The sequence below is a fragment of the Gracilinanus agilis genome, chromosome 2 (genome assembly GCF_016433145.1).
Source record: "Gracilinanus agilis isolate LMUSP501 chromosome 2, AgileGrace, whole genome shotgun sequence".
Taxonomy (NCBI): Eukaryota; Metazoa; Chordata; class Mammalia; order Didelphimorphia; family Didelphidae; genus Gracilinanus; species Gracilinanus agilis.
The window spans coordinates 245,890,362-245,916,503 of record NC_058131.1 but is presented as its reverse complement, the minus strand read 5'-3'; the positions used below and the strand labels follow the sequence as shown (position 1 = coordinate 245,916,503).

The 26,142-nt window shown below is 42.2% G+C and overlaps 1 protein-coding gene across 1 annotated transcript in view; it reads right to left on the bottom strand.

Moving 5' to 3' along the window:
- Positions 1-706: 706 nt before the first annotated feature.
- BCAS4 (breast carcinoma amplified sequence 4) overlaps positions 707-26,142 on the bottom strand; it is a 73,133-nt gene continuing 47,697 nt past the window's right edge. Inside the window, exon 5 of the mRNA XM_044659628.1 lies at positions 707-1,184. Coding sequence (XP_044515563.1) covers positions 1,080-1,184 — 105 coding nt within the window. The 3' untranslated portion in view covers positions 707-1,079. The remainder of the gene's footprint in view (positions 1,185-26,142) is intronic.

The following is a 26,142-nucleotide window of genomic DNA, read 5'->3' as shown; positions in this document are numbered from 1 at the left end:
AAAAGAATGGGTCAGTCTTTCTCTAGCCTAGAAATACTTTTATCTACTTTGTCTTTTGAACACAGAGAACACCAACCTTAAAGAAAAACTAACACTCCCCTAACAGTGATAGTTTTCATCTACTGTCTTCATGACCATTCCCCCATCACTTCCTTAATGTGCTAATAAATAATTGTTGTGTGAAGGAATTATTAAAACCATATCAGGGGGCAGCTGGGTAGCTCAGTGGAGTGAGAGTCAGGCCTAGAGACAGGAGGTCCTAGGTTCAAACCCGGCCTCAGCCACTTCCTAGCTGTGTGACCCTGGGCAAGTCACTTGACCCCCATTGCCCACCCTTACCAATCTTCCACCTATGAAACAATACACCGAAGTACAAGGGTTTAAAAAAAATTTTTTTTTAAAAAACCATATCAGACTCGTGTGGCTAAAATGGCAGTTTAAGGCTAATTGTCAGCTAATTGAGAAAATTAAGTTGTATGTGGCTTAAAGACCTTTATAATCATCAGATAACCTTTGGATTTTGATTGAAAATACAAAGGCCAGTGGTATGAACTATCTTGTGGAGAAGAACACAATAAGAATGATCTGTAATATCAAGGATAGCTTGCTTGAGATGGGTCAGATTTGTTATTATGACAGGAATAATTTCCTAAAAAAACAAAGATACAGAGAAAATGAAAATAACACCAATTGTTCTTACAACCAATCAAGGCTAGGCGTTTGATGCTTTTTATTGAGATAATAAGGAGACTAAATTAACCTCCAAGTATTCACAGTAAACAAGCCAAAGCTGTGACTCTTACTCCTCTTGTTGATCATTATTAAGTAGAAAAGAAAAACATGCATATGGACAATATATAAACAATGTTCAAAAGTCTATCTGACTAATATTGGACACATGGGCACAAATAGAGTTTTTCGGCTGCATTTCACACAAATTTTTTTTTACAAAGAAACAAGAGAAAATGGTTTAATTTTTTTAAGTTGAGCTATTAAATATATTGTTATTTCATTCTCAATCATCAGGAATCAGGAGATTGAACCAGCATCTCTGAAAAAGCTGCATGAATGGATATCCACTATGGTGTTGGACACTTTGTTCCAGGCATATCCATGGGAAAGTAGTCTTCAGTTCTGTAAAGTGTGGGCAATTCATACATCTGTTGAACTGGTGTGGGCTGTTTCTGAAATTAGAAGAACAACTTTTCAAAGTGGTTAAGTGAGTAGAGGAATTTTGCTAAACACTATTACACTACAGACTCTATTATTATTAAGGTCAGATAACTGTTCAATAAATGCCTCATAACTGACTGAGACCTTTGAAAGTCTTTCTTTTTCCTCCTGCATTTTATTCCACCATTTGATACAGGGACAGTCTCTCAGTTCTCAATTGCACTAGAGGCTTACCAACCCCTCTACTATTGTCCCAACAGCTGACACTGAGCCATTGTGACCACTATATTATCTTCTAGCCTCAGAATGATCTCCTATGCTGTTAATATAAATCACTTTGTTCTGTGTTGTAGGGGAAGAACATGATGCAAAATTGACATCAGTTTATTATAACTAGGGCTCCTGTCTTTCCCAGAAGACCTCTCCTGGACAGTAGCTACTTATTCATTTGACTTTTAGGAATGGGAGAAAGTCTCAGAGACTCTTGTTTTTCTACTTCCACATCTGGGAAAACAAGTATGGTGGCATGTGTAACTTAGTCAAGACTACCATCCAGAAGGGAGATCTCTAATAATTTTTGGAGAGATTTGAACTGGACCTTGTCCTGTGTAAGGGTCTTATTAAGAACTTAGATGAAGATATCTCAAAGGATCACAGAATTTCAGAGCTAGGTGGAACTTCAGAGGTCATCTATTACTATCCAACTACCTGAAGAGGTACAATATCTCTACAATATCAAGATGTCATCTTTCATTTCACTCTACCTCCTAATACAGCTTATTCTACTACTGAAGAGGTTTAATTGTTAAAATTTTTCTTTACTATAAACTGATATTTGCCTCTACAACCCATTGTTCTTAGCTTTGATTTCTGAGAGCAAAGCATACTTCCTTCCACCTTGGACAAGCCCCTTTTCTGAGTCTTTTTCTTCTGTAAAATGAGAGTTGAAACAATATAAAGACAACTTTGAAATGCTTAAAAACTCCACAATTAAAAACAACCAGAGGCCCAATGTTTTGTTCCAGAGGCCCAATGATGAAGCATGCTACTCACCTCCTGACACAGAGGTAATGGGTTCAAGATACAGAATTAAGGGGGCAGCTGGGTGGCTCAGTGGATTGAGAACCAGGCCTACAGATGGGAGGTCCTAGGTTCAAATCTGGCCTCAGACACTTCCTAGTTGTGTGACCCCCATTGCCTACCCTTACCACTCTTCTGCCTTAGAGCCAATACACAGTATTGATTCTAAGATGGAAGGTAAGGGTTTAAAAAACATTATTTTAAAGATACAGAATTAACATATATTTTTGCACGAAGCCAATATAGGAATTTTCCCCCCTTTACTATATATATATTTGTTACAAGGGTTTTGTTTTACTTTTTTTCTTGTCCACAAATGGAGGAAAGAAAAATAAGTGCTTGTAATTGAAAATTGTTTTAAGCAAAGGATCTGGATCTCTACAGTTTCTTCCGATTTTAAATCCTATTATTTTCTACTTTTTCTGAACCTCAGTTTCCTAATCTATAAAATTAAGGTAGCATCTGCTTCCTTCATAGGAAAGGACAACCTGACCCATTGGTTTGATTGATTCCATGAAGAAAAGCCCTGTGACACCTTTGTGTCTATAGGGAGATGTAACTTATGATTCACTGAGAGACCTCTCAGCCCATGTATGTATAGGAAGAAATAACTTCTGATTGTGGAAGAGAGAAGCAATGGTACAGAGAGGCCCCCAGAGCCATAAGCATCTGGGGAAGAGTTAGCATCTTACCATACCATACCATAACCCATGATTCCTAGTACCTCACCCAAGAGATTAAGAGTAGATGAGATCATTCTCTCCTCAAAGGAGCTGAGATTTTATCACAATCTCAGATTTTAGAGCACCCTGTTTCTTGTGTGTATTCTATCACCTAGACTAATCTGAATTACTTCCCCATTGCCATTTTATTGCTTTCTTCAATCAATATTTTCATTTGCTACCTGTGATTGTCTTTCATCTAATAAATATTTGGTGGGAGGGGAGCCAACTGGCAGAGATTAAGCTAACTGTTACCCTTTAGGTCTGAGACAAAACCATTTTGTTCCCCCAACCCAATAACAAGAGAAAATGCCTTTTATCTTGAACTTTACCGGGAAAAAAAGGTATTTTTTTAAATCACTAGATTATAGACATTTCATTATAATTGATGGGCATAAACCTAGGCCCTTCTTGAATATAGGAGCACATAGGAGTGACTGGCCAGTCATAGCTATCCTCCTATTCCCCACAAAGGTGAAACTCCAGTATCAACATGGAGTGACTCATTCCAAATCCATCTGAAAATCACTATTACAAGCATAATGTCTCTGGCCTTATGTTCCACCACCTTCTTTGAAGTTACTAATATGTAAAATAATTATTATAGTCATAAAATGTTATAGATTTGGAAATTCAAGCTAGTATCTTGTTGAATTGAAATTTTTAAAAATAAAAATAATACAACTATAAGATTAGTGATTAACACTGAAAACCTATCCCACAATGCTTAGACTTTGGTGAGACCAGCCATGAATAACCTATTATAAACACACAGGGACTGGCCCACACATCCAGCCTGGCAAGCCAACCTCATCAGGAAGCAGGATTCTGACCTGACCTCATTGCCACAGCCAAACACCAGTACTCCCTTCTTCCCAAGAGCAATTCCACCAGAGCCTCCAGAGATCCAGTTCAGACCCAATCACAGTTCAAGGCTGCCTTTGTTAGGACCTGCAGTATTTGTGAGGTTTAAAAGCCTAGCTGCTGGAGTCAAGCCATGGGGAAATGTCCAAGGGCTCAGGCCCTCACTGGTCTTTGTCTCAGTCCAAGAAAGGGATCTTAAAAAGGATAGGTTTCAGGAGCAACTAGGTAGCACAGTGGATAGAAGCCAGGCCTGGAATGGAGAAGCCCCAGGTTCAAATCTGACTTCAGTCACTTCCCAGCTGTGTGATCCTGAGCACTTACCCCAATTCTTGCCACTCTTCCCTCTTAAAACTGATTCAAAGATAAAAGGTAAGAGTTTTAAAAATAAGAAAAAAAGAAAAGGATAGGTTTCCCCATCAAACTCTTTACAAACTAGATTTGCTGGTCTTGAACTAGAACTGAGTGCCAGTCCTACCTGTCTCTAACACATTCTTTAACTAAGCCTCACTTTCCCTTTTCTGATGGAATCTTCTTGAGAACCTAAACCACACAGACCACCACCTCCATCACCTTTACTTGCCTCATTATAACAATACCTTGCATCTCTTTAACTCACTTGCCAATCACTTTGAATATCTGATTGGATATACTATTAACTTCCACACACAATCAAGTGGAATCTTTTAGGAAACTCATTTTCTACTTTCTTCTTACAAGCTATTATGCATTTGTCTCATACTCCTGTTACACTTGAGCATAACAAGGGAAAGAGCAGTGTCATAAATGAATCCTTGTAACTTCTCTGCTAGCAGCAATGCAATGATCCAGAACAATCCTGAGGGACTTATAAGAAAGAGGAACAACATTTAGAGGAAGAACTGTGGGAGTAGAAACACAAAAGAAAAACAACTGCTTGAACACATGGGTTGATGGGGATATGATTTGAGTTGTAGACTCTAAATGACCACCCCATTGTAACTATCAATAATATGGAAATAGATCTTGATCAATGGTACATGTAAAACTTAGTGGAATTGTGTGTTGGCTACAGGGAAGGTAGGGGTGTCCTTGGGGGGGGGGGGGTAAGAACATGAATCATGTAACCATGGAAAAATATTCTAGAAAATAAAATAAAATAATTTTAAAACAAAATAAAATTAGAAAAGGAAAAATTTTTTAAAAACAAAGAAGAGTTCAAGTTTTGCCAAAAAAAAAAAAAAAAAAAAGTGAATCCTTGTACCTTTCCCAGAGCTTAGCACAATGGTCCTCATCTAGTAGGTGCCTAACAAATGTTTATCAATTAAAAGAGTAAGAACCTTAGGCAAGCTATTTTCTGGCCTTGAATTTGTTTTCTCCTTGACAAAAAACTGAGGTTCACCAAACAATAGTCTTTCTTTCCTCTCTACAGCTTACAATCTATCAAAAGAACAAAACCAGATGATCTCTAAGGGTTTTCCCAACTCTAATAATATATGGCCTTCTGAGAAGCCAGAAGAAATCATTGACTGAGCTTCGGTTGAACCATAAGATGATGGAATGAGTAGAAGATAATAACACCAGCAAAAAGTGGTAGAGACTCCCTTGGGTTATTTCACTAAAAGAGATTAGGAACAAACAAATCCACTTCAAATGAGGAAATTCTGGGTTCTGAACTACATTTAATATAGATCCAACTCCCAAAATATTCCTACCAGCACCTACCACAAATACCATTTCCCATTTTATAGATGATAAAGTGAAAGCTAAAAAAAAAAATAAGAAAAAAATCTATGTCCAGTCATTCAGTGAGTCCATGGCAGCACTGGGATTTGAACCAGTCTTCTGATTTAAAATCCAGTGTTCTTCCCATTCTACCAAGATTGTCCCTACAATTTGGTTCAACAAATTCTTCTTAGATGATGAAGACCCCTGGAAAAAAAAAACTGTGTTCTATTCTCCCTGTGTTCTATTCCACCACACGATAAAGGCACATTTTCTCAGGTCTGAACTGTCCCAGAGTCCTAGCAACCCTTCTATATCCAAACAGAAATGGCACTGAGCCAGTCATAGAGGAAGATGGAAACTCAAATTGAGAATGGTAGAAGGCCAGCACTTTTTCCATTAAAAAGTGGAAGAAGTGCTGGCCTTAGCATTAAAGAACCTAGGTTTAAATCCCACCTATGAAACTTCATTCCCCTGTGAAGAGGGAATTTCCAGAAATAAGCAGGCAGGGTAAAAATGCAGAAAAGCAAAGAGAGAAGCTTTAGAATGTTGGTGGGAGAGAATTCTGAGAGGAACAGAACCTGAACGTAACCATTGAAACCCTCAGGGTCTTTTGAGCTTGAACTCTGGTGGGAGACAGCTCAGGACAATCTCTCCTGATCTAGCCTGAAATAGCATTTCCCTATTCAAAAGTGAATCCAAACTTGATCAGAGAATATATCTACCCTGAAGACATCTTGCTGTATTGAACTGAGGAGATATCTGTGTGATCCTGATCAGCTGCCAGTTACCTCGAAGGGGATTCTCTGAGAGAGACTGGGTCAAGCCTGAAGACCAATCTTTCTTGTACAAGCTAATCTTAGGGACCATATTTCATTTATATTTAGCCTAGGGTAGCCAGTATAGAAATTCCAGCAGATAGAGAGGGCTCAAGTGACATTGACTCTTGATCAATGCCTTCAGTGAGGGAACCCCTATTACCCTCTTCCCCAAACCTTGTCCCTTGTTACCCTGATAATAAACCTCAACAAAATATATAGGAAAGCAGTGAGACTGATTATCAGAAGAAGATTAAAGACAAATTGGTGGGTGGAGGTTTTATTCTTGGGGGGAGAGCTTTCACAGACTCGGGTTAAGTCAGACTCCTAAGTTGGCCGATACTGCTCTCTCTCTGGCAGTTCTGTTCAGAGTACACCAAGAAGGAGGGTTAGGTTAAAGCAAAATTTCCTAGCCAACCGTTTATTCTCTTCTCCTAAGGTGTTCTTTATCCTGATATAGACTCCTACATCATCTTGCCCACCATTCTACTCTGACAGTGACAATAGGTAGCCATTTGCTCTCTGTCTAAAGGAGGGAAATACCCTGACAGATCAAGTTACTCAAACCACATGACCATTCATTTATAACAACCCGGGGTTTTCCCTACCTTTTTACACCTGCCACCTCTCTTAACCCCATGACCTTAAGGGAAATCAGTGAACTGAACTTGGCTTCAGTTTCTTCATCTATAAAATAAAGTGTTGGACTAGATCAGAGTTGGTAAACCTATGGCACACTTGCCTGGAGCATGCTGCTCCCCTCCCCGTCTCCATGTGCCTGAGGCCATTTCTCACATGACCCACCTCCTCTGCCCAGCAGCCCATTGGGAGCACTTCCTCCCTCCCCTATCTGGGGTAAAGGGAGGCGGGGGAGGGGGGCCTCACATGCAGTGTGACAATTACAGTTTGGTCTCTAAAAGGTTCACCATCACTTGACTAGATGGCCTCCAAGGTCCCTTAGGGCTCTAGATTTGCTATTCTACAGGAGAACCAGACTTTCATAACCATGGTTTTTGTTTTTTTTTTCCCAACCCTTACCTTCTGTCTTAGAATCAATCCTGTGTGTTGGTTCTAAGGCAGAAGAGTGGTAAGGGCTAGACAATGGGGGTCTAGTGACTTGTCCAGGGTCACACAGCTGGGAAGTGTCTGAGGCCAGATTTGAACCCAGGACCTCCCATCTGTAGGCCTGGCTGTCAATCCACTGAGCCACCCAGATACCCCCCCCCCCCGCCACATGGCCTTCTTGAAAACACACACACGCGTGCACACACACACACACACACTTACAAATAGGATGCAGGTAGGGCACACCTAGAAACAACAAAGCCCATGCATACTATACAAACCTGGAACACAGTGTAGCATAAGAGAGAGAGCTGTGTCCAACAGATAGGTTACTTTGAAGAGAGTATCAGGTTAATGGGGAACCAAGAACATAATGAAACAATATTCTTGACTTACACCACTGTGATCCATGATAGTATAGGATTCTATTTCTTATTGGTCACTTAGGAAGGAATCATCAGAGAAATGTTCTCGTGGATATCTGTCCTTCATTGATTTTTCCCAATGTTTTATTGATGTTCTTTTTTTATACATCATTGTCACTCTCCAATAGCCTCCCGACTCACTCATATATCCCCTTGTAACAAATATGTAAAGTTAACAAAGCAACACTTGGAACATGCCTGCAAATGCCTGCCTCATTTTGCACTTAGAGTCCAACTCTTTTCTATCAAGTGGCAAGAGATTTGCTTCTCTGTGAATCCTCTGAGGTCAAGATTGATGACTGATTAATCTTTTTACATTTTCTTCTATGTATCACTATGTAAACTTCTGTTCTCCATGTAAACTGTTCTACTTACTTCACTTTCCTTCAGTTCATACAAATCTCCCTAAGTTTCTTCAAATTCTTTATATCCATCATTTTTCAAGGCACAAAAATATTATATTCATATAACAAAATTTGTTCAGCCATTCTCCAATCAATGGACCTTAGAGTTCATTGTTGCCATTAAAAAATGCTGCTATATTTATAGCCACACTCTTTGTGGTGGCAAAAAAATTGGAAAATGAGGGGATGCCTTTTGATTGAGGAATGGTAGAACAAATTGTGGTATCTGTTCATGATGCAATACTATTGTGCTAAAAGGAATAATGAACTGGAGAAATTCCATGTGAACTGGAAAGACCTCCAGGAATTGATGCAGAGTGAAAGGAGCAGAACCAGAACATATACACAGAGACGGATACACTGTGGTACAATAATAGACTTCTCTACTAGCAGCGATGCAATGACCCAGGACAATTCTGAGGGACTTGTGAGAAAGAAAACTATTCACATCCAGAGAAAGAACTAACTGTGGGATCTGAAATGCAGAAGAAAAACAACTGCCTGATCACATGGGTCAATGGGGATATGATTGGGGATACTGACTCTAAACAATAACTCTAGTGCAAATACTAGTAATATAGAACTAGGTCTTGATCAATGGCACATATAAAAACCTAGTGGAATTGCTTATTGGCTATAAAGGGGGATGGGAGAAAGGGAGGGAAAGAACATGAATCATGTAACCATGGGAACATTTTCTTAATTAAATTTCATTTTTAAAAATGCTGCTATATATAGTTTTGGATACATGGGACATTTCCATCTACCTTTGACCTCCTTGTGGTATATTCCTAGTAGTCGTATCTCTACGTTAAAGAGCATGTACAGGGGCAGCTAGGTGGGACAGTTGATAGAGAGCAGGCCTAGAATCCAAAGGACCTGGCCTCAAACATTTCCTAGCTGTGTGACACTAGACAAGTCATTTAACCCCATTTGCCTAGCCCTTGTTGGTCTGTCTTTGACTTGTTACTAAGATAAAAAGTAAGGATTTTTTTAAAAAAGAGTACATATAATAGTGTCTTTTGGGGGGAAAATTCCACATTGTTTCCAGATCCATGTACCAATTGGCAACTCTACTAATAGCATCTGTGCTCCTGTCTTTCTACAGCTTCTCTAGTATTTGCCATTTTCATATTTAGGCACCTTTACCAATCTACTAGGAAGTAAGATGAAAATGGAAAACTTTCCATTTTTCTTATTTTTAGTGATTTGGAACATTCTTTCATATGGTTACTGAATGTTTGCATTTCTTCTTCTAAAAACTTCCCATCCATATCATTGGACCACTAATCTATTGGAAAATCATGAGTATCTTTAAACTGTTCTTGATCTATTTCTATCACCCTAGGGTGTACCACCATAAATGTATTCCCCACTATACGTAGAATGAAAGCGTATACTTTAGTCCTTTAATGGATCTGGGATCTCTGTAATATAGGTACATCCTCTTTGAGAGTATGCATGCCTCCTCAACCTGTGTCATTCTGCCCATTTCTTCCCAGTGAATTCTCCTCAGGGGATTTCTTCTAGGTCTTATAATTTCTCATTGACGCCAGTGCAACACTGTTATTCCTAGCTCTCATTATATGACCAGTTCACCTCTTTTTTCAGTCATACAGATCCTAGATGGTTTCTTACCTACTACTCACTGCATAGAACTCATCATCATTAACATGCCGCAGTATACTTTTGCTCATCATCTATCTCTCCATTGCCCATCCATCCTTTCCATTGCTATTGACCATCTTCTGGACACTTGCAATTCTAATTTTTCAGATACTATGGTATTCTATGATTAATGCCCAAATAACATCACCAGAAGAATAATGGCGGTAAAAAGATGGATTTTAATTTCAGATGGGATTATTGAAAGTGTGGAATAATTTCCCAAATGCAATTCAGTAATTTAAGTACTTACTATGTGTCAGGCATCATGCTAAATCCCTCTTTTCAATGATCTGTAACTTCTCAATATCTAAAATGTGGTGTCCAAAACTAAACACCAAACTCTAGAGCTGATCTAATGAGGGCAAAGCACTGGAAGACTATGGCCTTTTTTTTTTTTTTTAGAAATCTTCATTTGGCTTATTTCACAGCCTTACTTTAATAATCTCTTGGTTATATCTTACCTTTTTTTTAGTAAAAATCTTTTTAAAAATTAATTAATTAATTTTGAATGTTTTCCCAGGGTTACATGATTTATGTTCTCTCCCTCCCTGCTTCCCTCCTCCCTCCTGGAGTAAAAACCTATTTCCATATTATTCATATTTATAATGGAGTGATCTTTTAAAACCAAACCCCCCAATCATATACCCATAGAATCACATGATAAATCATATGTTTTTCTTCTGTGTTTCTGTTCCCACAGTTCTTTCTCTGGATGTGGATAGCATTCTTTCTCACAAGTCCCTCCAGATTGTCCTGGATCATTTTGCATTGCTATTAGTAGCAGAGTCTATTACATTTGATTATGCCACAGTGTTTCAGATTCTATGTACAATATTCTCCTGGTTAAGCTCATTTCACTCTGCATCAGTTCACTGACGTTCTCCCAGTTCATGTAGAAATCATCCTGTTCATCATTCCTATCAGCACAATAGTATTCCATCACTATCATATACCACAATTTGTTCAGCCATTCTCCAATTGAAGGGCATCCCCTCGTTTTCCAATTTTTTGCCACCACAAAGAGTGTGGCTATAAATATTTTTGTACAAACATTTTTTTATCTCTTTGGGATACAAAACCAGCAGTGGTATGGCTGGATCAAAAGGCAAACAGTGTTTTAAAGCCCTTTGGGCATAATTCCAAATTGCCTTCCAGAATGGTTGGATCAGTTCACAACTCCACTAGCAATGTATTAGTGTCCCAGTTTTGCCACATCCCCTCTGTATTTTTGTAAAATCCAAGATTTAATTTTTTGTACAAGAAAAAATTCTCCTGGAAAGAAGCTTGCTGACTCCTTAATCCAGAGAATGAACTATTTGCAGAAAGATGCCTGAAGAATCTACATTGCATCAAGAGATCCAGAATGAACTTTGGGGTACAACTGATTGAACTGATGGGGTTTGAACAGTTACTTTGAATGTACATTTTGTGCCAGTAGGGGACTGCCCCCAATGGGTTTTTTTGTCAGTGCACCTAGCAAAACATTGGTTTTACGTTCTCTCTCTTCCATTCCCCTCTTATCTCTAACTATTGTAGTTAGAAGACCTTTGTGGATACAAGATGATTATGTTAAGTGATCACTTGGGGTGACTAGGCACCCAAGAATCATCAGGAGGAATTGTGTAAATGGAATTAGCTCATCTTTATTCATTGTTTAGACTCTAGCCATCAGAAATAATGTCACCCCACCCAATTTAGAATTAAGTGGGGAGGGGAAGGTCTGTTACCCACAAATGATAGTAAGTAACAAATCAAAAACAAGGGACTGCCCTTTGGGCAGTCCAAAACAGTGTTGAGGCTGCCATTTGTCCACTTGAAATTGGAGGTGGATGCAGGAAGTGACGAAAACTGCTGTCTTTTAAATATGATGGTAACTTCCTGTGGAGGTGGTTGGAGCTTTGAACTTGGTGTAGAAGGATCTCTGGTGAGACCTCAGACTGCTTCCCTCTGAATTGTCACGTGGGTAAGTTAGGCTGACTTCCTTTCTCCTCCCTTGGCATTTCTGGAGGCTCTACCCTCAAGGAGGCCTCTCTTGCCTCTCTAATTGTAAAAGGCCTTGTGGCTAGTAGCCTTGTTTAATTAACCTCTGTGCCCCTCTGCTGGGGCCTCTAAATTCTTACCTGGTTCCTGCCTCTGGAATTAGGAAGGTTGAAGGTAGGGAAATTGAGAGAGAGAGTTTCTCTCTCAATTTCCCTACCTTCAACCTTCCTAATTATAAATAAACTTCCATAAAAGTCATCCTGACTTGGGTCTATTTTAATTTGAAATCACATTAATCTGATTTCTGGTGACCATACCTTATATATCTAGTTTTAACTCTTACATCTCCAACATTTATTATTTTCCTTTACTGTCACATTGGCCAATCTGTTAGGTATGAGATGGTACCTCAGAGTTGTTTTGATTTACATTTCTCTAGTCAGGAGGGATTTAGAACACTTTTTCATGTGACTATTGATAGTTTTGATTTCTTTATCTGAAAACTGCCTATTCATGTCCCTTGAAGACTATGACCTTCTTAATGCAGCCTAAAATCACATTAGCATTTTTTGGCTAAATAATGACTACAAACTTACTATGCCCAAAGCCAAATAGGAATAGAAGCAGTGGTGTGCTGGTCCTCAAAAAATTTATATGTATGCAGGACTTTCTAAGTTTAATCTGCATTATTAACATGTTCTTCATCACTATCATAAGTCAATGGAACAAGAAATCAAGCCCTATTTGTAGCATTTGCTGATTTCTAAGGTGTTAATTCTCACTAAGAAAATCTAACAATTGACTCCCTGCACACCCCTGAATCAGAAGCCCAGGAACATCATGACTCTTGTGTTCCCTCAATTCTATAATATGGTTTTGTTCTGCCACAGAGACAACTTTGTTCAAGTTTTCAAGTTAAGTTCAACTTAGTCTAATTTTCCTATCAATCTGTTAATTCATAATCAACAAGCATTTATGAAGCGCCTACTATGTGCTCAGATCTTGGGTAAATGTTGAGGACTCAATACAAAAATGAGACAATCTCTGTCCTTCAAGGAAGCTAAACTGTCTTTGGAGCCACAGTAGCTGGTCTAAGATCACCAGTGTCATCGGGGTTCTTATTCTGTCTTCAGTAGGACTGCCTTTCCTACCTAGTGTGGGGAAGAATTGAAAACAGCTGAAGATCAGCTGCCACGCCTGCATACTTGTCTCAACCTCCCCCTTCCCTAACCTATTATGTCAGGCTAGGGTGTGGCTATCCTGCCTCCCACTGCATGGCCTCAACCACTGAACTCAGTGTGGGAGCATGGCCACCTCCTCTGGGCAGCAATCCCACATGTTACAGCAGGAAATGAGGCACATGGGGGCCCCTCTGTGCTATAGCTACTCTCAGAAGCACTTTCCTCCTTCTGCTCCTGGAGAGACCTTGTCACCATCTCCTATCACTGAACCAAAGCCCAGGGAGCCTTTCTAATGCTTTACGAGGGCAAGTCATGAAGCCTCCGTTATAATAATAATACCTACCTCCCAGAACCATTGTGAAGATAAAATGAGGTCATATTTGTAAAGCTTAATGGTGGTGGTTGTCGTTGTTACCACCAGATGCCATTCCAAGTACTGTATTCCTTGTCCCTTGCCTCTGCTCTGCCAAGGGCTAACAATGGTATACATGCATGACATGGTAAACAAGCTGGTATCCATCTCACCATTCCTTACATGCCCTACATAATTTTGTTTCACTTGATTCTAGGCCTTCCTAATAGCACAGATTTTGAGATTGAGGAGACTCTAGAGACTATCAAATCCAATGTCCTTTTGATTTTATTATTTTACTTATTAATAAACCCAATCTTATCACTTTTGACAACAAACTACCTCAAACTTTCTACTTTGTTAGGAGAAAGTTCTCAAGAAGAGGTTTCATTTTAAATTCACCCTCATTTTAAAGATGAAGAAACTGAGGTCCAGAAAAGTGAAGTAAATTGTCTAAGGTCTTCTGACTCTGCATCTCACATCATGCAGCCTTTCTGCAACATAACACTAAACTTGAAATTAGGATTCTGAGGGACAATGAAGTCCTAACTTTGCCACTTACCGTGTACCCATAACAAATCAACTAACTTCTTGGAACCTCAGTTCCTCCTCTTCAAAGCATCAATAATAGCATAAGAGCAGTGGGTTTGGAGGTAGAAGGCAAAGGCCCAAATTTTGGCTGGGCTATTCACTAGCTAGCTATGTCATTATGGGCAATTCATTTCATCTCCATGGACCATAGTTCCTTCAAATTTAAATGAAATAGCTGGATGAGATGGTCTTCAATGTTCTTTCTAACTACAGATCCTTTAAATCTGTCTTTGAACTACTTACTTTACAGAAATGTTGTAAGGAATGCTCTATGTAAATGTGAATTTTTATAGCTATATTCTTAATATTTTACCTTTCTGGATTCCACAATTGTTCTTTGCCCAATATCCTATTTAAAGTGATAATAATTACAACCAATCCTGACCTTCTGGAACTACAAAGTGAGTGGGCTGACCAAGAATGTTGGGGACTTTGCTTCTTCACCATAGCTTTCCCCCTTGTATTGTCATTACTGCAACTCTTGGGACTAACTCTTGAAGCCTGCCATGGGCCAGGAACCTTGGAGGCCATTCCCAAATGGAGCAACATTCCTTCCTCTTTACAAAAATGCTGCATGTTGAGTCCTGCCTAGAGGGTTAAATGACTGGTGGCAACTCTGTAAAATGCAATGGAGATTTTCCCTCCCCACCAAGATCTTCCTGATGAGACTCATTCTATACAAAGAGAATTTCATGGCCTAAAAGAACAGCCAATGGGAAAGATTCAAGAGTCCCTCTTCAGAATCTGATGGAGACACCACTAGGACAGTCATCTTTTGCCAAGAGCTAGCCTAATTGATGGTGGGGATGTCTCCTTTTAAAATTCTACTTCAGAAGTAGAATTCTACTCTAAAAAAGAGACATTCACAAATCATTGCATTATAGTTTATTTCATTTTTTTAAATAGGCAATACGAAATTGCCTCATATAGCTTGAAAGAGATTTGGAGTCAAAAGATCCAGGTTCAAATTCTGCTACAATTATTTGGCAATTCACTTCCTCCCCTCTGGGCCCGTTTTCTCTTCTATAAAATTAGGTTGGAAGGTAGAGGGAGAGAATGATTTAAGGTAACTTCTAGTTCAAAATCCTATTATTCTATGAGATATCAAATGTTACTTCCCAGAAACCATTTAGAAGAATCCAGATTTGCAAAGCAACCATGTCCTTCAGAGAAGAAGAGCTGAGAATATAATTTAAGAATATAAACCAACTTGCTGGATTATTATGATAATAACACATTTCCATAGCACTTTAAAGTTTGAAAAGTATTTGCTTCCCAACAAATCTGTGAGATAGGTAGTGTGATGAGTATTATTATCTACTTTTTACAGCTAAAACTGAGGTGAAAGGCAGTGAAAGTGAGTGTCTCAGAGTTACTCAGCAGGGCAGCAGAAAGGATGTTGACTCCCAGAGCTGGTATTTACTGTCTACAAGATCCTGAGCAAACCACCTCTTCGGGCTATTTCTCTTGTGTGTGCACGCGTGCGTGGGGGGGGTACTGAGGGGGGTGTAAAATACTGTCATCTATAGTACCCACCTCCCAGGGTTATTAGAAAGATCAAATGAAATAATGTCTAGAAAGCACATTGTAAAGAGAAAAGAAAATAATAAATCACATTATAACTGTTAAAGTAGAGCACTAATGTCAATTATTATTATTAGCATTATTAGTAATATTAATTGTGATAATCATCATGGAACTTGAGTCAAAAGAAACAAGCCCAAAAGCTCAGGCAAGTATTATACAGATCAGAGATCCAGAACTGGACTGTTTAGAGACTCGTTAATCTGTCAAGCAGGCAGCAAGCATTTATAAAGCACCTACTGGGTACTTGGCATTGTGCTAAATACTGGGGATACAAAAAGTGGCCAAAGGCAATCCCTGACCTCAGAGAGCTTACAATAAAAGGGAATGAGACTGAAGAAGACTGGAAAGGTGGGGGGAGGGGTTTGGTTAAAAAAGGGCTTTATAGGGGGCAGCTGGTAGCTCAGTGTATGGAGAGCTAAGCCTACAGACAGGAGGTCCTGGGTTCAAATCTGTCCTCAGACACTTCCAGCTGTGTGACCCTGGGCAAATCACTTACTACCCATTGCCTAGCCCTTACCACTCTTCTGCCTTGGAACCAATACACAGTATTGATTCTAAGATAGAAGGTATGGGTTAAAAAAAAAGAAAAAGAAAAAGGGCTTTGTACCCCAGGGGATGGTATATGTAATCCTATAGGTGAGAGGGAATCTCTGGAGTTTGAGTGGGGGTGAAAGGTGACATGAGGAAAATTATAGTGATTCATGAAAAAGAGACCCCTCTGGTCTACATTGGAGTAGGAAGAGACCCCAATGAAGCAAGCCGACCCACCAACAGCAGGCTACTGCAATAATCTAAAGCAAGAAGGGAGGAAGACCTGCACCAGGGTGGTGGCAGTATAGAAGAGAGCAGAGGGTATTCATGACACTTTGCAAAGGTGAACTTAAGAGGCACTAGCAAAACACTGAGTATGGGAGGCAAGAGACAGTGGGGAGTTGAGAATGACATGAAGATGCCAAACCCCCAAGGAGAATGGGGGGTGCCCTTGACAGTAATAGGGAAGTCTGAAGGTGGGGGTGGGGATATCTGTTTTGGACACGTTGAATTGAAGATGTCAAACTAAACTTCCGGTTTGAGATGTCTAATAAGCAGTTGGAGATGTGAGCTGCTGTCAGCTTTGCAGAATGCAGTCAAAGAAGTCATAAAGCTGATGAGATCATGAAACGAAGCAGTGTGGAAGAAGAGCAGCAAGCTCAGGAAAGAGTTCTGTGGGATACCTTTGGTTTGAGGGCTGGACTAGGGTGAAGATACAGCAAAGGGCACTGAGGAATGATCTGACAGGTAGCAGAATCAGGAGAAAATGGTCTCCTTTTTCAGATGAGGTCATTGAGGCTTAGAAAGGTTAAGGGAATTTGGATGTAGACTCTTAATAACCACCCTAGAACAATTATCAATAATATGGAAATAGGTCTTGATAGATGACACAGGAAGAAACCAGTGGAAATGCGCATCGGCTACTGCGGCCTGGGGGGCGGGGGAGAGAGAGAGCAAGAACATGAATCATATAACCATGGGAAAATTTTTTCTAAAAAATAAAAAATTAAAAAAAAAGAAAAATGAAGTGACTCACCCAGCCAACACCACAAAACTAGCATCAGAGGCAGGATCTGAACCAGAGTCAGCTTGTAAGTCCAGAATTCTCTCTCACTCTCAACGATCCTATGTCTCTTACTTCCTTGCTAGTGTTTTGAAACTCTGATCCATCGTGTGGAACTCTTAATTGCTGAAAGTTCTTGATTCTAGATTCACTTCCTATTTGCCCTGTCTACTCTAGAATCCTCATCTTTCTATTTCCAATACTAGCCCAGTGACCTAACCACCATTTCTGATTTAGTCAAGCTATAAGAGCATGGTTTAATGGTCTTATGACTTTATAATACCCTCGACTCCAGTCACCATGGCCCTGATGGCTTAGCAGAAAAGCCAAACTCCTTCTCCTAATTAAAAATATCATACACTCAAGGATTGTACGGGCTTAGATATCTAGGAAAGGTGGGATTCCCAACTAACCAAAGGAGTTAATGATTAAAGTTTGGACCTGTTATAATGAAAGTTCTTGATCCATAAGACCCCAATAAACTCTGGCTTAGGCTCCTCATCTGGCTATTTGTTAACAAGCACAAATGACTTCCTTCTCTAGGAAAGCCTCAGCTTCTCCATATGTAAAATGAGCTGGTTGGAGAAGATAATCGATCTCTAAGGTCTCTTCCATCTCTCAATTCTTATGTCCTATGAACAATATTTTAATAGCCAATGGCTAGATAATGTCCAACCAAATGACTAATGTCCAAAAAAGATGAATACATTAATAGATTTTCTTGACACATTATTCTCAATCTAATGGTTTGTTTATTTGGTCATTAAAATCTCAGGATCATCAAGACAGTGTTAAAAATAGCAACCAGCCTTGAGGACAAAAAAGCAAAATTACCACAACTTACCACTTACAAAATGTGCCAATAGTCCAGAATGGGGCCAACAACCATTAGTTAAATAAACAAATAATAATGATGAGAATGGATGGTCAACTGGAGCTTACCCTAGCTGAGACACTCAATTATAGAAGGCCCCCTTAGGGCACTTTATCCTCAGGACTCTGTCCCCCTAACTAGCAGCAATCCTCCCAGAACTGAGCTGAAATTCTCTCATAGAAAGGAGATGTGTCCCACTATCTCAGTGATGGCGAATGTTCTAGAGACCCCAAAGACCATGTGCCGTGCCCCTCCCCACCACATGCTGGATGCCCTGCACCCCCTTACCTCACACAGGGGAGGGAGGAAACGCTCCCCATTGGGCTGCTGGTCATCAGGCATGGTGGCGAGGGGAGGGGCGCAGCTCTGCCCAAGACCCTCCGCCTTTGTAATAACAAATGGGTGAGGGGGCAGCCATGTGCCCACAGAGAGTGCTCTGCATGCCATCTTTGGCACCCATGCCATAGGTTCACCATCACTGCTCTATCTTGTCTTTAAAGACTACTGTCTGGGGGAAGGCTTCAGGTCATTTGCCAGTCACTAAGTGTTCCTCCTTTTCCGCCCTGGGTGAAAGGTGCTAGAGCAGTGGTTCCCAAACTTTTTTGGCCTACCGCCCCCTTTCCAGAAAAAATATTACTTAGCCCCCTGGAAATTAATTTTTTAAATTTTAATAGCAATTAATAGGAAAGATAAATGCACTTGTAGCCATCACCGCCTCTCTGGATCGCTGCAGCACCCACCAGGAGACGGTAGCACCCACATTGGAAATCATTGGGCAAGAGGAATGGCTAGGCCGACAACAATTAATGGATCCTTCTCAGGTCCTTCTGGACAGAGACAGCGGAACCCACCCTAACATCCTGGTGCCACTCCCCCAACCCCCTTACTCTGAGCTCTAGTCCAGCCCTGTCATAGCTTCTTCCCAAAGTGAATAGTAAGCAAACTCAGAAATGCCATCCTGGCCCTTTGAAAGACCAAAGCACCTGGCTGTAGAGAAGGAGGCTAATGGGCCTACAAAGGTTCCTAAGTGTAAGAAACCTCAGTCTGAAAAGCAGCTGCTGTATTTACCTGTTAGTGAATTAATTGATTAAATCTCTATTGGTCCCATACACCATCCAGAGGATTAATGAACTCTATTCCTAAAGCCGTTTACAATGCCATTCACACTAATATGCTTTTCTAGTCTGATTAAGACACTTTATCCATTGGCGTCTCTTCAGTATGAAAAGAATCTGTTACCAAGGTTAAGAAAGTAACAAACAAGGGAGCAAGGAAGAGAGAGACCCAGGGGGAGGGAAAATGAAAGGAGGTGAAAGACAGAGGGGGAAGAAAAGGAAGAGATGTCCTCTTATAAGGAGAGACAGAGACCAAGAGGAGATGAGGAAAAAGAAAGCAGAGGTCATGGAAGATGGTTAAAAAAAGAAAAGAAAAGGAGAGGGACATGACAGAATTTAGAGCTATCAGGTCCCTTAAGCGATCTTCCAGGCCAAACCCCTCCTTTTACAAATGAGGAAGCTAAGGCCCTTGGAGTTAAGTGACTTGCCTAAAGTCACGCAGCTAACGAGTAGCCGAGCTGAAAGTCAAACTGGGGTCTTCAAATCTAGTGTTCTCTCCACTCTCTGCGCTGGCTCTCCAAAGGGAGTCCTCAGAAGAGGGAAGTAGGAAAGAAAGGAGTAAACAGAAAAGCAAGCGCAAGGATCCAGCTGGGAACCCAGAGCTCTCTCTTCCCACTGATACAGGAGCCGCGCCCATGGCTGTCCCCCAGGCCTTCAAGGGTCGCTCTGAGCTCCCTGGGCAGGTGCCCTGAGGGCAAATGGAAGGAGCCACGAGAGGAGAATGATCCAAGAATGAATAGGATGTGGAGCAGGCTGGCTCTGGAGAAGCCCGTGGGGTGACCTCGGTGCCATGCTGGGACTGTGAGTGGGGGAAATGGGGCTCCAGCCCAGCCCAGGCCTAAAGTCATAAGGCTGGGAAGAGAACTGGAAGAGCCAAGGCCCTTGGCCACCCCCACCCCTGCCCCCAAGCTCGGTCTAAAATGCCTTCCTCCGCTCCCCGGGGCTGGTGATCCTGTTGCCTATTGGGAAAGGAAAAGTGAAGACCCAAAGAGAGGGGGCCTTCCTGGCCCCTGACCCTCGCCGGCCCTCAAAAACTCCCTGAAGGGGGAAAGTGAGAACACGTTGCATAGTGAAGTGGCAGTAAAAGGGTTAAACCCAACCTAGGGGCACGAAAGCAGTGAGGCGCGAGAGAAAGGTAGGGATTAGAGACACGCTCACACACCCCTACCAGGAGCCCAGCGCAGGTCAAACCAGTGGTTGCCCACGGAACAGCTAATGAAGAATAAAAATAGTCTGTGTATGAGTATGGGCGGGGGAGGGGGCTGGTGAGGATGGGGGAGGCAAGCCCACAGAACTGGCATTGCAGGCGCGCGGGGGGATGGGCTGCGTTCAAATCGGGCTGCGGCTCGGGGTGTCTCCTGCAGGCTGGATCAGCCCGGGAACTAGGCTACACAATGCGGAGTAAGCTCCGGCGGCAGGATGGCAGGACCGCAGACCCGAGGCTCCGCAACGCCACTGCAGTCAGACCCCACCCGCCCGAGAAGCCGAGAATATTCCAGGGGGGAGGGGCACGGCAGGAAGCTCCTCTCTGGCTATTGGCTGGGGAGGTCCCGCTCTAGCTTTCCGGAAGATATGTGAGCCTTCCCCCATTCAGGACTTGCCAGATGACCCAGTGTAGGGGGACGACTTCAGCACGTAGGGCCAGAGGACGTGGGTTCAAATCTAGACTCCACAACCTGTATCTCACATCCAAGTGCTTCATCTCTCTTAGCCTCAGTTTCTTCCTCTATCAAATGGTTCACAGGAATTGATCTAACGTCCTCAAAGGATAACTTTAATTTTGTCAATAAGTATTCCCATTTACATGGCCTTTAAGGTGGGTAAAACATCGTCTTTCACACGGCTACTGAATAGAGAGCTGGGCCCGGAATCAAGAAGACCCACCTGAGTTCACATTTGGATCCAGACCCTTACTATCTGTATGGCCCTGAGCAAGTCACTTGCCTGTTGTCTGGCTCAGTTTCCTCAATTGTAAAATAAGACTAATAATAGCACACACACGGCAAGTGTTGTGAGGATCAAATTTGCAAAGTGCCAAACAGTGCTTGCTGAACCTAGGGCTCTGGATTCCAGCATGCTTTCCACTATACTATACCAAACTGCCTCTTAAAGGGTGAACTTAAAGGGTTTAACTCTTAAAAGGGTGATTATGAGGTAGGGGAAGAAGTGTTGCTTTAGAAGGCAACTGAGGGGAAGAATGGAGGCAGGAAGATCCTAGAAGCAAATGGCATTCTCAGGTTGAGAAGCCCTGGTCATCCATCTAGACCCCAAAGACTGAGCTGTCCGACAGCTGTGTCCTCTCCCTCATGCCCCACCTGGGGCAGGCACCCCCGGTGTGCTAACAGAGTAAGTGATGCTCAGAGCCTGGCAAGGAAGGAGGAACCCCTAGCTGTGGGCATGGGAAGCTGGGTTCCAAAATAGTTTCCAAATGCTGGACCCAGCCAGGGCTTCCTGATTGGCTCCAGATGATGTCATTCATGGCCAGCATCCCCAGGACAGAGCCAGGGCTTTTACTTGCTCTCTGAATTCCTTTTCAGAGCAAGCTCCTTCAAGCTCCCTGTCATGTTCCCCAGGTTAATGATTATACTTCTCAGGTAATAGTTAAAGTCAGTCTGACCTTAGGCCCCAAAACACCCATCAAGGTGTGATATTATCACACCAAAACAGCCACCTGGAAGGTATTATTGCTTAATGAGACAAGGTATATTTCATAGCCCGAAGGCGGCAAATTAAAGGGTTTCCCCAAGCTTCAAGGGGCATCAAAGGGCCATCATAGGGACCTCTGGTTCCTCTAGAACACCTGAAGAACAAAATAAAAAGCTCAAAGCGTATGAAATATTGAGAATTATAACTGTCACCTCTTCATTGTCTGTATGACCTAAAGTGAGCTATAGTTCTAAAAAATCCAGCGCCAGCATCAAATCCCTTCTATGTGTTACAACATCCCCATACTCAAGAATCTATGATGTCTCCTTTCTGCCTACCATGGCTTGTCCAAACTCTGACTGGCTTTCAAGGCCCCCCACAACTTGGTATCTTATTTGATCTCAAAACACTTCCCAACACACCTCATTCTCTACACAGGCGGGGCGCCCACTGGCTTCCTTACTCCCATCTCGCTGCCTCTGGTTATAGCGTCGTCTCTAGAATTTCTCAGTCTTTCCCTCTGCCTATCCATGATAGCTCACGTTCCTGCAGTGCTTTTAAGATTTACAGCACCCTTGGCTCACAAAAACCCTATAAAGTAGAAAGTGTTGGCAATCACATCCCCCTCTTACAGAGGAGGAATGGGAAGCCCAGAGAGGACACATAACTTACCCGTGAGCCCATAGCAGGTGACTGGCAGAGTTGGGATTTGAACCCACAGCTCTCCTGACTCCAAGTCCATTGTCCTTTCCACTCTACAATGTGGTCCTTTGTAAAGGCTCAATGGAATCCTGATGACATTTGCACCTGCTCCCCCAGCCATGATGGCAATTCTGAAAACACTCATTCCGAAGGAAAACCTTTGGGAACACCTAAGGATCTGAGCCAGAAAGGAGTAAAGACAAGTCATCTGTTTCACCCCCACCCCAAACCAGAGGACCTGTGCTTTCTCAGTGTCCCAAGAACTAAGCTGGCATTCACCACACAAACTAAGGGCTGCTTCCTACTAAAACAGAACAAAATGATCCATTAACAGTCAACACAAAGGATGATCAATGTTTCTGGGACCAAGATTCCTTCAGAACCCTTTGGGGATCATTTCCTGGTCCATGAGAACAAATGATAATAACAGGGCTTGTGCCCCCAGACACTTCTCCAAGAGTGGGTGCCTATGGCACATCAGAGTTAAAATTCTGGGATGATACAAGAGTGCTTACAAGGGGGCTGCATGTACAGAAAGGAGAGAGCAGGCCATGTAAAATATTAATCAGGCACAGTTTTGAGCAGAGCTTGCAACAATCCTGAGCCAATCCCCTCTTTGCAGCCCAACAAGCTCAATGACATGACTCACAACTTCTGGAACTCATGCATTCACTTGCCCTGGACAAACATGGAACAATCACAAAAGCTCCTCACAGTAGGAGAATAGACAGGGAGGCAGTATTGGAAAGGTAGCTGCCTCACACCAGGATAACAGTAATACTAGTGATCATCATTATTTGTGGTGCCTTCAGGTTTCTACATTTCTCCATATAGGTTATCTCATCTGAGATCTTCACAAACCTGGGAGGCAGGTGCTGTTATTATGCCCATTTTGTTCCTAGGGAAAGCAAGGCTGAGAAAGATTGCAAGACTTGCCCTGGATCACATAGCTAGTAAATGTCTGAGGCAGAATTTGAACTCAGGTGTTCTTGACTCCAAACCCATCCTGTGATCCACTGCACCAGGACACACCATCAGTTTCTCCAAACATTACTGCACGAGTCTCCTAATCACACTAAATTCACATACCACAGGTAAATGTAGGGATCACAGCCATGTGCACCTTCCTCCCTCCTACAATGTAGGGAGCAGCCCCTCTACAACAACTAGATCATCTTTGAGGGCTGCTATGGCCCAAAGAATTCATCACCCCATGGGTGACCTGGCAACAGGTGTCTCTGCGCTTACCAAATTCGTTTCCTGTGACAGACACACTTCATCACTGAGTTTATGCTGGAACCCTTTCCAGCGTAGTGAGCCCTGGCAGAGCTTGGGTTCCATCTGCAAAGTGTGATGGTCAGGAGGCAGCTAGGCAGCTTTATGAGCAGCAGCAAGGTGGCTCAGTGGATACAGCACCATGCCTGGAGTCCTGAAGACCTGGGTTCAAATCTGGCCTCAGACACTTCCTAGCTGTGTGACCCTGGGCAAGTCACTTAACTCTATTTGCCTAGCCCTTGCCCTTCTGTCTCGGTGTTGTTATTAAGACAGAAATGATCAGAGAGAGAAAGTCATGGTAAAGAGCTGGCCTCATACTCAGGAAGACTAGTATTCAACTCTTTCCTCTGATACATACTGGCTGTGTCACCTTGGGCAAATCACTGATCTCAGTGCCCCAAGTGACTCTCTAAAAAGGCCACTAGGTGAAGGGCTAGACTTGGAGTCAGGAAGACCTGAGTTCCAAACTTGCCAATAGCTATGTGTCCCTGGGCATGTCACTTGACGTCCTCTAGGTTAACTTCTCTTCAGGTGTAAAATGAGGATAATAATAACACCTGTCTCACAAGATGGTTGTGAGGATGAAATGAGACCATAAAGGAAGGCACTCTGCAAACCTTTAGGACTAAGTTCCAGGGCACAAATGCCTACATGCTTTGATAGAGGGAGTTTGCTTCTCTAGGAGTTCCCATCCCAATGAAATCACAGGGCTGCTCAGAAAATGAGGAGAAGGTGAAGGGAAATGACGATGAGGAAGCCAAAATAACCCCACCCCAAGCCAAGGTAAGACCTCAGAAGATTGTCATGGTGGGCATCTTGGCATTCCCAGACCTCTCTGCCCCACACACATACTGTATACACATACATATACAGATGCATTGCATTTTTTAGCACGGGATGGGCACGGGGCACTTTCCTGACTATTACCTTATTTGATCCACAGGCAAGGGAAACTTCATTTTGCTCATCTTTTAGACAAGACGAATGTGGCTCATAACAGTGAGATGATTTGTCTAATCAGAATATTGAACCTGGTCTTCACATTCCAAATTCAGTGTTCTTGCTACTACATCACACTTCTCTTTCAAATCCTAAATAGGGTAAAGCCCCATCACAGCTTTCTAGTCACTGGTTTGCCATGAATGTTGCCTGATGAGAGAGGCATCTAGATGGCACAGTAGTCAGAAGGATCTGGGTTCAAAGCTGGATTCAGACACATTCTAGCTGTGTGACCCTGGGCAAGTCACTTAACTCCAATCACCTAGCCCTTGCTGTTCTTCTGTCTTAGAACTGATACTAAGATAGCAGGTAAGAGAAGAGAGAAAGAAGGGAGGACATGAGAGTAACAAACATGGGTTCAAATCCCAGCTCTGCCACTTATTCGCCTTTGATATGAGCCAGTCACTTCACCTCTCTGGAACCTCCAAGTCTCTTTAGCTGGAAATCAAAGATAAGGATCATTGTACTATATACCTTTTGGGGTCTTTGTGAGGCAACGTGGAATGGTGGCTAGGGACCTAGACAGGAAGGCTTGGGTTCAGGTCCTTCCTTTGATACATCCTAGCTTTGTGACTCTGGGCAAGCCATTTAGCCTCTAAACAATTCTCCAAGCCTTAGAAGTTCAGAGAAGGTGCTGACCTGTTACAAGTAGAGGGAGTTTCCTGACTAGGGATCTTGCTATTTCAATGAAATGACAGATTCTGCCTTCATCCTCCCTTTCCAAGTCATCCTGAAGAAACTGCTTTATAAACATTAAAGCACTATAGAAATGCAAGCTACAATGGAAATGTAAGGTATTAATAGGGGACACAGGACAATGGCCTGGGTAAGTCAGCTTTTCACCTAGTATCCTGAAGAATACCTGTCCTTGATGGACTTGTCTTTAGACAGCTTCCCTTAGTCAGTCAGGTTCTCCCCAAAAGCCTGTCCCCTCAAAATGTTCAATTAGTTGGCAGCTGAAACTGTACCTCCAGGAACCCTCTGCCCATCAACATGCCACCCCAACATTCTGAGTGGAACAAATTCATTACCTTCTAAACACTGTTCAACTAACTGAAAACCTTGGTGGGGGGGGGATCTGAGTGGGCTGATCAGGGGCAAGAGAGGAATAGTGACAGGGAAGAGAGAACCTGGGTCCAGGCACATAGTTAAATCCACTCCTCTTAGACCCTGTATTTTGTGTTAATACTTGCCATCTGCTCATGTTGCATTTTTACCACAGAGAGGGAGGAGGGAGGGATGGAGGAAGGAAGGAGGGGGGGATAAGGAGGGAGAGAGAGAGAGAGAGAGAGAGAGAGAGAGAGAGAGAGAGCTGTCTCTTATACA